The sequence below is a fragment of the Oncorhynchus masou genome, chromosome 16, assembly GCF_036934945.1.
Source record: "Oncorhynchus masou masou isolate Uvic2021 chromosome 16, UVic_Omas_1.1, whole genome shotgun sequence".
NCBI classification, from domain to species: domain Eukaryota; kingdom Metazoa; phylum Chordata; class Actinopteri; order Salmoniformes; family Salmonidae; genus Oncorhynchus; species Oncorhynchus masou.
In genome coordinates, this window is record NC_088227.1 from 46,058,060 (window position 1) to 46,070,621 (window position 12,562).

At 44.9% G+C, this 12,562-nt stretch overlaps 1 protein-coding gene across 1 annotated transcript in view; it reads right to left on the reverse strand.

Moving 5' to 3' along the window:
* Positions 1 to 10,564: 10,564 nt before the first annotated feature.
* ddx1 (DEAD (Asp-Glu-Ala-Asp) box helicase 1) overlaps positions 10,565 to 12,562 on the reverse strand; it is a 57,434-nt gene continuing 55,436 nt past the window's right edge. The window contains exons 25-26 of the mRNA XM_064991779.1: positions 12,165 to 12,285; positions 10,565 to 11,774 (exon numbers count right to left, since the gene is read on the reverse strand). Of these exons, the coding sequence (XP_064847851.1) occupies positions 11,644 to 11,774; positions 12,165 to 12,285 (252 nt within the window). The 3' untranslated portion in view covers positions 10,565 to 11,643. The remainder of the gene's footprint in view (positions 11,775 to 12,164; positions 12,286 to 12,562) is intronic.

Here is a 12,562-nt window from a genome sequence, read left to right on the forward strand (position 1 = left end):
CTCCGTCTCTCTGTCTGTCTGTCTGTCTGTCTGTCTGTCTGTCTGTCTGTCTCTCTCTCTGTCTGTCTGTCTGTCTGTCTGTCTGTCTGTCTGTCTGTCTGTCTGTCTGTCTGTCTGTCTCTCCGTCTCTCTGTCTGTCTGTCTGTCTGTCTGTCTGCCTGTCTGCCTGTCTGTCTGTCTCTCTGTCTGTCTGTCTGTCTGTCTGTCTGTTTCTCATCCGCTCGCTGCAACCTAACATCAACATCAGTCAAGCGCTGGAGGAATGCTTCATGCTGCTATGCCAGTCAGTCAGTCAGTCAGTCAGTCAGTCAGTCAGATGACAGCACAGTTTAGACACTCCCCAGTTAGCATGTAACCTTCTGAGAACCATATGTTTCTTAGAGATGGCTGAGAGCATGGTTGTCCTTATACAACATTCCCACAACTTTCTGGGAATGGGGCATGATAATTGCTTGGCTTTGAAACGTTCTGGGAATGGGGCAGGATAATTTGAAACTTTCTCGGGCACATTTATGGAACTTGACAAAAAACACATTTTCTTTGTATTTCTTTACTTCAACAGAACGTTTCCTAAACGTTCAAACAAAGTTACATTTAATTTCAATTTTGGTAATGTTTTAGTGGTTTGACATTGGGAATGTTCTCAAATAGCTCAGAGAAAGTTTTTTCAGTGGTAATTTCAGTCTTTTCTGCACAACGTTTTCCCACAGGTTCTATTTAAATTTATCGTGAGATAAGTTTCCATAAAATCCACAAGAAAACGTTAGTAACGTTCAGAGAACATTCTAAGAACGTTATTTATCCATTATCAGCCTCAAAACTCTCTCTATCGTCAAATACATGTATATATATACAGTGCCTCCGGAAAGTATTCAGACCCCTAAATGTTTTTTTCCTCATCAATCAAACACAATACCCCATAGTGACATCACAATACCCCATAATGAAATCAGAATACCCCATAGTGACATCACAATACCCCATAATGACATCACAATACCCCATAGTGACATCACAATACCCCATAATGAAATCAGAATACCCCATAGTGACATCACAATACCCCATAATGACATCACAATACCCCATAATGAAATCAGAATACCCCATAGTGACATCACAATACCCCATAATGACATCACAATACCCCATAATGACATCACAATACCCCATAATGACATCACAATACCCCATAATGACATCACAATACCCCATAATGACATCACAATACCCCATAATGACATCACAATACCCCATAATGACATCACAATACCCCATAATGACAAAGTGAAAACAGGTTTAGGCATTTAAAAAAAATGTATTACAATTAAAAACAGAAATACTTTAATTACATAAGTATTCAGACCCTTTGCTATGAGGCTTGAGATTGAGTTCAGGTGCATTCTGTTTCTACAACTTGGAGTCCACCTGTGGTAAATACAATTGATTGGACATGATTTGGAAAGGCACACGCAGTTGACAGTGCCATGTCAGAGCAAAAACCAAGGTCGAAGGAAAACCAAGCCATGAGTTTGAAGGAATTGTCCATAGAGCTCCGGGTCAGGATTGTGTCGAGGCACAGATCTGGGGAAGGGTACCAACACATTTCTGCAGACTGGTTCACCTTCCAACAGGACAACCATCCTAAGCACAAAGCCAAGACAACAGAGGAGTGGCTTCAGGACAAGTCACTGAATGTCCTTGAGTGGCCCAGCCAGAGCCCTGACTTGAACCCGATCGAACATCTCCGGAAAGACCTGAAAATAGTTGTGCAGCAACAATCTCCATCCAACCTGACAGAGCTTGAGAGGATCTGCAGAGAAGAATGGGAGAAACTCGCCAAATACAGGTGTGCCAAGGTTGTAGCATCATACCCAGAAGACTGGAGGATGTAATTGATGCCAAAGGTGCTTCAACAAAATGAGTAAGTCTCTAAGAGTGATTACAGCTGTGAGTCTTTCTGGGTAAGTCTCTTAAGAGTGATTACACAACTGGATTATACAATATTTACACATTCTTTTCAAAATTCTTCAAGCTCTGTTAATGTCTTCTTGGTAAACAACTCCAGTGTATATTTGGCCTTGTGTTTTAGGTTATTGTCCTACTGTAAGGTGAATTCATCTGTGTCTGGTGGAAAGCAAACTGAACCAGGTTTTCCTCTATGAATTTTGCCTGTGCTTAGCGCCATTCCATTTATTTTTATCCTGAAAAACTCCCCTGTCCTAAATGATGACAAGCATGCCCATAACATGATGCAGCCACCACCATGCTTGAAAATATGTAGAGTTGTACTCAGTAATGTGTTGTGTTTAGGGCAAATCCAATACAACACTTTGTATTCAGGAGAAAAAGTGAATTGCTTTGCCACATGTTTTGCAGTTTTACTTTAGTGCCTTTATGTAAACAGGATGCATGTTCTGTTTATTCTCTTATTATATTATTATTATATTATTCTTATTCTGTACAGGCTCCCTTCTTTTCACTCTGTCCTTTAGGTTAGTATTGTGGAGTAACTACAATGTTGTTGATCCACATGTTACAAATCAATAACTAATTCTCCGTTTGTCACAAAATCATCAAACTAGATATGATTTATTCTAAAAATGTCCAGCATACTTTAAACAACCTTTGTTTCGACAAATTCCAGTTTTGACTTGATAGAAATACTTAATGTCTATAAAATGGCATTTAAAGCGATATGAAAATCAATAACATTTTCCCTGATTTTGACATCATCATGAAACTAGATTTATTCTATAAATGTCTAGTATGTTATGCTTGTCTTTTGTAACCCAATAGTGGCTTTGATTGTATAGAAACCAGGAGCTTGTTAATGACGGTTTTGTGATGGAACAGATTTGAGAAAATCAATGGATCTTTCAGAATTGCTTGGTGAGTTACTGGTTGGTGGGATGGGAGACGCTGTCAGCTGGCGATCTACCCGATGGGAGACACTGGGTAGACCATTTCCTTCCCTTCATCTGAACATTGGAGTAAAAGCCACAATCAAGCATAACAGAGAACATTCTATTTGAGTACATTATTATTTGCGAATATATGTTATGGCCAAACCAGATCTCAAAGACGACCAGAAGCCGTCGTAGAGAACTTCAACCACTGCAATCAGTACATAATAGGCATGAAATGGTTGAATATAAAATGTGTATCATTCTCTGTCAGTTGTTCTGAGGAGATTAAAGGACGCCCTCTAGTGGAATTGGATGGACTTATTTATGGTATTTCACATAAAATGAAATGGTTGAATATAAAATGTGTATCAATCCCTGTCAGGTGTTCTGAGTATATTAAAGGACGCCCTCTAGTGGAATTGGATGGTATTTCACATACAGTCCATTTGGAAAGTATTCAGACCCTTTGCCTTTTTCCACATTTTGTTACGTTACAACCTTATTATAAAATGGATTGAGATTTCTATCCCCTCAATCTACATACAGTAGTTGACAAAGCAAAAACAGGTTTTTAGAAATGTACAAAAAAAATAAGAAAGAACTGCGGAGTGTTGCTGCACAGCTATTTTCTGGTCTCTTCAGAGATGTTTGATTGGGTTCAAGTCTGGGCTCTGGCTGGGCCACTCAAGGACATTCAGAGACTTGTCCCGAAGCCGTTCCTGCGTTGTCTTGGCTGTGTGCTTAGGGTCGTTGTCCTGCTGGAAGGCAGGCTGAGGTCCTGGAGCAGGTTTTCATCAAGGATCTCTCTGCACTTTGCTCCGTTCATCTTTCCCTCGATCCTGACTAGTCTCCCAGTCCCTGAACAACATCCCCACAGCATGATGCTGCCACCACCATGCTTCACTAGTCTCCCAGTCCCTGAACAACATCCTCACAGCATGATGCTGCCGCCACCATGCTTCACTAGTCTCCCAGTCCCTGAACAACATCCCCACAGCATGATGCTGCCACCACCATGCTTCACTAGTCTCCCAGTCCCTGAACAACATCCTCACAGCATGATGCTGCCGCCACCATGCTTCACTAGTCTCCCAGTCCCTGAACAACATCCCCACAGCATGATGCTGCCACCACCACGCTTCACTCGTCTCCCAGTCCCTGAACATCCCCACAGCATGATGCTACCGCCACCATGCTTCACTAGTCTCCCAGTCCCTGAACATCCCCACAGCATGATGCTACCGCCACCATGCTTCACTCGTCTCCCAGTCCCTGAACATCCCCACAGCATGATGCTACCGCCACCATGCTTCACTCGTCTCCCAGTCCCTGAACATCCCCACAGCATGATGCTACCGCCACCATGCTTCACTAGTCTCCCAGTCCCTGAACAACATCCACGAGGTGACAATCTGTTTTTCTGCCCCCTGAGCAAGGCAGTTAAACCCACTGTTCCCCGGGGACCAAAGACGTGGGTTGAGGCAGGCCTCCCCCCGCACCTCTCTGACTCAGAGGGGATGGGTTAAATGTGGATTACACATTTCAGTTGAATACATTCAGTACAACTGACTAGATATCCCCCTTCCCTCCTATACATAGTTCAATCTTGGTTTCATCCGACAAGATGATCTTGTTTCTCATGGTCTGAGAGTCCTTCAGGTGCCTTTTGGCCAACTCCAAGCACGCTGTCATGTGCCTTTTACTGAGGAGTGGCTTCTGTCCGAACCTTCCAGAAGGACTACCATCTCCACAGAGGAAGTCTGGAGCTCTGTCAGAGTGACCATCAGGTTCTTAGTCACCTCCCTGACCAAGGCTCTTCACCCCCGATTACTCAGTTTGGCCAGGCAGCCAGCTCTAGGAAGAGTCTTGGTGGTTCCAAACTTCTTCCGTTTAATAATGATGGAGGCCACTGTGTTCTTGGGGACCTTCAATGCTGCAGAAATGTTTTGGTACCCTTCCCCAGATCTGTGCCTCGACACAATCCTGTCTCTGTGCTCTACGGACAATTCCTTCGACCTCATGGCTTGGTTTTTGCTCTGACATGCACTGTCAACTGTGGGACCTTATATAGACAGGTGTGAGCCTTTCCAAATCACGAAGAAGCATCTCAAGGATGATCAATGGAAACAGGATGCACCTGAGCTCAATTTCAAGTCTCATAGTAAAGGGGTCTGAATACTAACGTAAATTAGTTTGTTTATTTTAATAAACTTGCAAAAAATTCTAAAAACCTGTTTTTGCTTTGTCATTATGGGGTATTGTGTGCAGCTTGATGAGGAACATAAAATCACTAAGATTTTCAAACAAGGCTGTAATTTAACAAAATGAGGAAGGGACCTGAATACTTTCCGAAAGCACTGCATCATCTAGGTCCCGCAGACCGTCGGTATGTCTAGGTCCCGCAGACCGTCGGTACGTCTAGGTCCCGCAGACCGTCGGTACGTCCCGCAGACCGTCGGTACGTCCCGCAGACCGTCGGTACGTCCCGCAGACCGTCGGTACGTCCCGCAGACCGTCGGTACGTCCCGCAGACCGTCGGTACGTCCCGCAGACCGTTGGTACGTCTAGGTCCTGCAGACCGTTGGTACGTCTAGGTCCTGCAGACCGTTGGTACGTCTAGGTCCTGCAGACCGTTGGTACGTCTAGGTCCTGCAGACCGTTGGTCCGTCTAGGTCCTGCAGACCGTTGGTACGTCTAGGTCCTGCAGACCGTTGGTACGTCTAGGTCCTGTAGACAGTAGTTCCTGGTATTAGTGGGTACATCTAGGTCCTGCAGACAGTTGGTACATCTAGGTCCTGTAGACCGTTGGTACATCTAGGTCCTGCAGACCGTTGGTACATCTAGGTCCTGCAGACCGTTGGTACATCTAGGTCCTGCAGACAGTAGTTCCTGGTACTAGTGGGTACATCTAGGTCCTGCAGACAGTAGTTCCTGGTATTAGTGGGTACATCTAGGTCCTGCAGACAGTAGTTCCTGGTATTAGTGGGTACATCTAGGTCCTGCAGACAGTAGTTCCTGGTATTAGTGGGTACATCTAGGTCCTGCAGACAGTAGTTCCTGGTATTAGTGGGTACATCTAGGTCCTGCAGACAGTAGTTCCTGGTATTAGTGGGTACATCTAGGTCCTGCAGACAGTAGTTCCTGGTATTAGTGGGTATATCTAGGTCCTGCAGACCGTTGGTACATCTAGGTCCTGCAGACAGTAGTTCCTGGTATTAGTGGGTATATCTAGGTCCTGCAGACAGTAGTTCCTGGTATTAGTGGGTATATCTAGGTCCTGCAGACAGTAGTTCCTGGTATTAGTGGGTACATCTAGGTCCTGCAGACAGTAGTTCCTGGTATTAGTGGGTACATCTAGGTCCTGCAGACAGTTGGTACATCTAGGTCCTGCAGACCGTTGGTACATCTAGGTCCTGCAGACAGTAGTTCCTGGTATTAGTGGGTACATCTAGGTCCTGTAGACAGTAGTTCCTGGTATTAGTGGGTACATCTAGGTCCTGCAGACAGTAGTTCCTGGTATTAGTGGGTACATCTAGGTCCTGCAGACAGTAGTTCCTGGTATTAGTGGGTACATCTAGGTCCTGCAGACTAGTAGTTCCTGGTACTAGTGGGTATATCTAGGTCCTGCAGACAGTAGTTCCTGGTATTAGTGGGTACATCTAGGTCCTGCAGACAGTAGTTCCTGGTATTAGTGGGTACATCTAGGTCCTGCAGACAGTAGTTCCTGGTATTAGTGGGTACATCTAGGTCCTGCAGACAGTAGTTCCTGGTATTAGTGGGTACATCTAGGTCCTGCAGACAGTAGTTCCTGGTACTAGTGGGTACATCTAGGTCCTGCAGACAGTAGTTCCTGGTATTAGTGGGTACATCTAGGTCCTGCAGACAGTAGTTCCTGGTATTAGTGGGTACATCTAGGTCCTGCAGACAGTAGTTCCTGGTACTAGTGGGTATATCTAGGTCCTGCAGACAGTAGTTCCTGGTATTAGTGGGTATATCTAGGTCCTGCAGACCGTTGGTACATCTAGGTCCTGCAGACCGTTGGTACATCTAGGTCCTACAGACAGTAGTTCCTGGTATTAGTGGGTATATCTAGGTCCTGCAGATCGTTGGTACATCTAGGTCCTGCAGACCGTTGGTACATCTAGGTCCTGCAGACAGTAGTTCCTGGTATTAGTGGGTACATCTAGGTCCTGCAGACAGTAGTTCCTGGTATTAGTGGGTACATCTAGGTCCTGCAGACAGTAGTTCCTGGTATTAGTGGGTATATCTAGGTCCTGCAGACAATAGTTCCTGGTATTAGTGGGTATATCTAGGTCCTGCAGACCGTTGGTACATCTAGGTCCTGCAGACAGTAGTTCCTTGTATTAGTGGGTACATCTAGGTCCTGGAGACAGTAGTTCCTGGTATTAGTGGGTACATCTAGGTCCTGCAGACAGTAGTTCCTGGTATTAGTGGGTACATCTAGGTCCTGCAGACAGTAGTTCCTGGTATTAGTGGGTACATCTAGGTCCTGCAGACTAGTAGTTCCTGGTACTAGTGGGTACATCTAGGTCCTGCAGACCGTTGGTACATCTAGGTCCTGCAGACAGTAGTTCCTGGTATTAGTGGGTACATCTAGGTCCTGCAGACAGTAGTTCCTGGTATTAGTGGGTACATCTAGGTCCTACAGACAGTAGTTCCTGGTACTAGTGGGTACATCTAGTTCCTGCAGACCGTTGGTACATCTAGGTCCTGCAGACCGTTGGTACATCTAGGTCCTGCAGACAGTAGTTCCTGGTATTAGTGGGTACATCTAGGTCCTGCAGACAGTAGTTCCTGGTATTAGTGGGTACATCTAGGTCCTGGAGACAGTAGTTCCTGGTACTAGTGGGTACATCTAGGTCCTGCAGACAGTAGTTCCTGGTATTAGTGGGTACATCTAGGTCCTGCAGACAGTAGTTCCTGGTATTAGTGGGTACATCTAGGTCCTACAGACAGTAGTTCCTGGTACTAGTGGGTACATCTAGTTCCTGCAGACCGTTGGTACATCTAGGTCCTGCAGACCGTTGGTACATCTAGGTCCTGCAGACAGTAGTTCCTGGTACTAGTGGGTACATCTAGGTCCTGCAGACAGTAGTTCCTGGTATTAGTGGGTACATCTAGGTCCTGCAGACAGTAGTTCCTGGTATTAGTGGGTATATCTAGGTCCTGCAGACAGTAGTTCCTGGTATTAGTGGGTATATCTAGGTCCTGCAGACCGTAGTTCCTGGTATTAGTGGGTACATCTAGTTCCTGCAGACCGTTGGTACATCTAGGTCCTGCAGACCGTTGGTACATCTAGGTCCTGCAGACAGTAGTTCCTGGTATTAGTGGGTATATCTAGGTCCTGCAGACAGTAGTTCCTGGTATTAGTGGGTACATCTAGGTCCTGCAGACAGTTGGTACATCTAGGTCCTGCAGACAGTAGTTCCTGGTATTAGTGGGTACATCTAGGTCCTGCAGACAGTAGTTCCTGGTATTAGTGGGTACATCTAGGTCCTGCAGACAGTAGTTCCTGGTATTAGTGGGTACATCTAGGTCCTGTAGACAGTAGTTCCTGGTATTAGTGGGTACATCTAGGTCCTGCAGACAGTAGTTCCTGGTATTAGTGGGTACATCTAGGTCCTGCAGACAGTAGTTCCTGTAGACATCTTCCAGGTAAGATCAAGATGTCAAACCTGCATACGCTGTGTTTCTCAGACCTACATACGCTGTGTTTCTCAAACCTACATATGCTGTGTTCATCAAACCTACATACGTTGTGTTTCTCAAACCTACATACGTTGTGTTTCTCAAACCTACATACGTTGTGTTTCTCAAACCTACATACGCTGCGTTTCTCAAACCTACATACGTTGTTTCTCAAACCTACATACGTTGTGTTTCTCAAACCTACATACGTTGTGTTTCTCAAACCTACATACGCTGTGTTTCTCAAACCTACATACGTTGTGTTTCTCAAACCTACATACGTTGTGTTTCTCAAACCTACATACGTTGTGTTTCTCAAACCTACATACGTTGTGTTTCTCAAACCTACATACGCTGCGTTTCTCAAACCTACATACGTTGTTTCTCAAACCTACATACGTTGTGTTTCTCAAACCTACATACGTTGTGTTTCTCAAACCTACATACGCTGTGTTTCTCAAACCTACATACGTTGTGTTTCTCAAACCTACATACGTTGTGTTTCTCAAACCTACATACGTTGTGTTTCTCAAACCTACATACGTTGTGTTTCTCAAACCTACATACGCTGTGTTTCTCAAACCTACATACGTTGTGTTTCTCAAACTTACATACGTTGTTTCTCAAACCTACATACGCTGTGTTTCTCTGTCCTCCATACGTTGTGTTTCTCAAACCTACATACGTTGTATTTCTCAAACCTACATACGCTGTGTTTCTCAGAGCTACATACGTTGTGTTTCTCAAACCTACATACGTTGTGTTTCTCAAACCTACATACATTGTGTTTCTCAAACCTACATACATTGTGTTTCTCAAACCTACATACGTTGTGTTTCTCAAACCTACATACGTTGTGTTTCTCAAACCTACATACATTGTGTTTCTCAAACCTACATACGTTGTGTTTCTCAAACCTACATACATTGTGTTTCTCAAACCTACATACATTGTGTTTCTCAAACCTACATACGTTGTGTTTCTCAAACCTACATACGCTGTGTTTCTCTGTCCTCCATACGTTGTGTTTCTCAAACCTACATACGTTGTGTTTCTCAAACCTACATACGTTGTGTTTCTCAAACCTACATACGTTGTGTTTCTCAAACCTACATACGCTGTGTTTCTCAAACCTACATACGTTGTGTTTCTCAAACCTACATACGTTGTGTTTCTCAAACCTACATACGCTGTGTTTCTCAAACCTACATACGTTGTGTTTCTCAAACCTACATACGTTGTGTTTCTCAAACCTACATACGTTGTGTTTCTCAAACCTACATACGCTGTGTTTCTCAAACCTACATACGTTGTGTTTCTCAAACTTACATACGTTGTTTCTCAAACCTACATACGCTGTGTTTCTCTGTCCTCCATACGTTGTGTTTCTCAAACCTACATACGTTGTATTTCTCAAACCTACATACGCTGTGTTTCTCAGAGCTACATACGTTGTGTTTCTCAAACCTACATACGTTGTGTTTCTCAAACCTACATACATTGTGTTTCTCAAACCTACATACGTTGTGTTTCTCAAACCTACATACGTTGTGTTTCTCAAACCTACATACATTGTGTTTCTCAAACCTACATACGTTGTGTTTCTCAAACCTACATACATTGTGTTTCTCAAACCTACATACATTGTGTTTCTCAAACCTACATACGTTGTGTTTCTCAAACCTACATACGCTGTGTTTCTCTGTCCTCCATACGTTGTGTTTCTCAAACCTACATACGTTGTGTTTCTCAAACCTACATACGTTGTGTTTCTCAAACCTACATACGTTGTGTTTCTCAAACCTACATACGCTGTGTTTCTCAAACCTACATACGTTGTGTTTCTCAAACCTACATACGTTGTGTTTCTCAAACCTACATACGCTGTGTTTCTCAGTTTTATTGAACATATTTTGTGGTCGGTGGAATGAAACCAAAAACATTGAAACGGTTTAATTTGACTTTATTTTAACAGATCAAACTCAAATCATTTTATTAAATGAACCCTTTAGAAGGGAAATAATAACTCATTTTAGTCACAACCTTCAGCTCCAGACCCTGGACCATCTCGTATCCAACCAGAGACTTGTTCAGCTCTGACAGCTCGTGCTCCAGGCACTCAAATCACAACTACAGTGGTGTGTTGGTTTAGCTTTTAGCCACTACGCTAGTCTCTTCTCTTTGGAAGACCTGCACACTGTACAGGCAGTCACAACAGGTGTGTGTGTGTGTAGACAGAAAGCAGGACGTTAAGTTGGTTGAAGTCAGCCCAGGTGTAACTGCGTATCTAGACCAGCAGGTGTGTACATAAAGGCTGTGTGTGTGTGTGTGTAGGTGTGTGTGTGTGTGTGTGTGTGTGTGTGTGTGTGTGTGTGTGTGTAGGTGTGTGTGTGTGTGTAGACAGGAAGCAGGACGTTAAGTTGGTTGAAGTCAGCCCAGGTGTAACTGCGTATCTACACCAGCAGGTGTGTACATAAAGGCTGTGTGTGTGTGTGTGTAGGTGTGTGTGTGTGTGTAGACAGGAAGCAGGACGTTAAGTTGGTTGAAGTCAGCCCAGGTGTAACTGCGTATCTACACCAGCAGGTGTGTACATAAAGGCTGTGTGTGTGTGTGTGTAGGTGTGTGTGTGTGTGTAGACAGGAAGCAGGACGTTAAGTTGGTTGAAGTCAGCCCAGGTGTAACTGCGTATCTACACCAGCAGGTGTGTACATAAAGTCTGTGTGTGTGTGTAGGTGTGTGTAGGTGTAGACAGGAAGCAGGACGTTAAGTTGGTTGAAGTCAGCCCAGGTGTAACTGCGTATCTAGACCAGCAGGTGTGTACATAAAGTCTGTGTGTGTGTAGGTGTGTGTGTAGGTGTGTGTGTAGGTGTGTGTAGGTGTGTGTAGGTGTGTGTAGGTGTGTGTAGGTGCGTGTAGGTGTGTGTAGGTGCGTGTAGGTGTGTGTAGGTGTAGACAGGAAGCAGGACGTTAAGTTGGTTGAAGTCAGCCCAGGTGCAACTGCGTATCTACACCGGCAGGTGTGTTTTCAGAAGGCTTTGAACAGCTGGTTGGGCAGGTACCCCAGGTGAAGGAAGGAGGTCTGAGCTTCTCTCTCCAGATTGGCCAGTTCCTGAACTGTAGGAGCCAAGGCAGCCACATGACCACTATAGTTACCACCTGGAGAGAGAGAGACAGAGAGATGTAATGAACCAAGCTTTAAATTATATTATACACACACACAAAATAACGTGGACAACTTAGTGAATTCTATTTCAGCCACACCCGTTGCTGAGAGGTGTATAAAAATCGAGTACACAGCCATGCAATCTCCATAGACAAACATTGCCAGTGTTGTGAAGTGGAGCAACAACGGCCCCGCCGTAAAGTGGGTTTCCGTGGCCGAGCAGCGGCACACAAGCCTTAGATCACCATGCGCCATGCCAAGCTGGTGTGGTGTAAAGCTCTGGAAACCTGTTCTCTGGAGGGATGAATCACGCTTCACCATCTGGCAGCTTTAGTGTATTTAAAAACGGCAGTAGCGATCCCGTCTAAAACACATGAACACACCTGCTGCTGCTCTGCGCTTGCCGTAGGTGACCTTGCCGTCAAAGTCGTCCACAGGAACCTTGATGTCTGGGTCACACTGGGTGATGGTACATTTTAAATGTTCCTCTACGTCGGACAGCAGCTGAGGAACGGAGACAGAGAGGGGGGGGGGGGGGTCACACTGGGTGATGGTACACTTTAAATGTTCCTCTACGTCGGACAGCAGCTGAGGAACGGAGACAGAGGGGGGGGGGGTTCACACTGGGTGATGGTACACTTTAAATGTTCCTCTACATCGGACAGCAGCTGAGGAACGGAGACAGAGAGGGGGGGGTTCACACTGGGTGATGGTACACTTTAAATGTTCCTCTACATCGGACAGCAGCTGAGGAACGGAGACAGAGAGGGGGGGGGGGGTC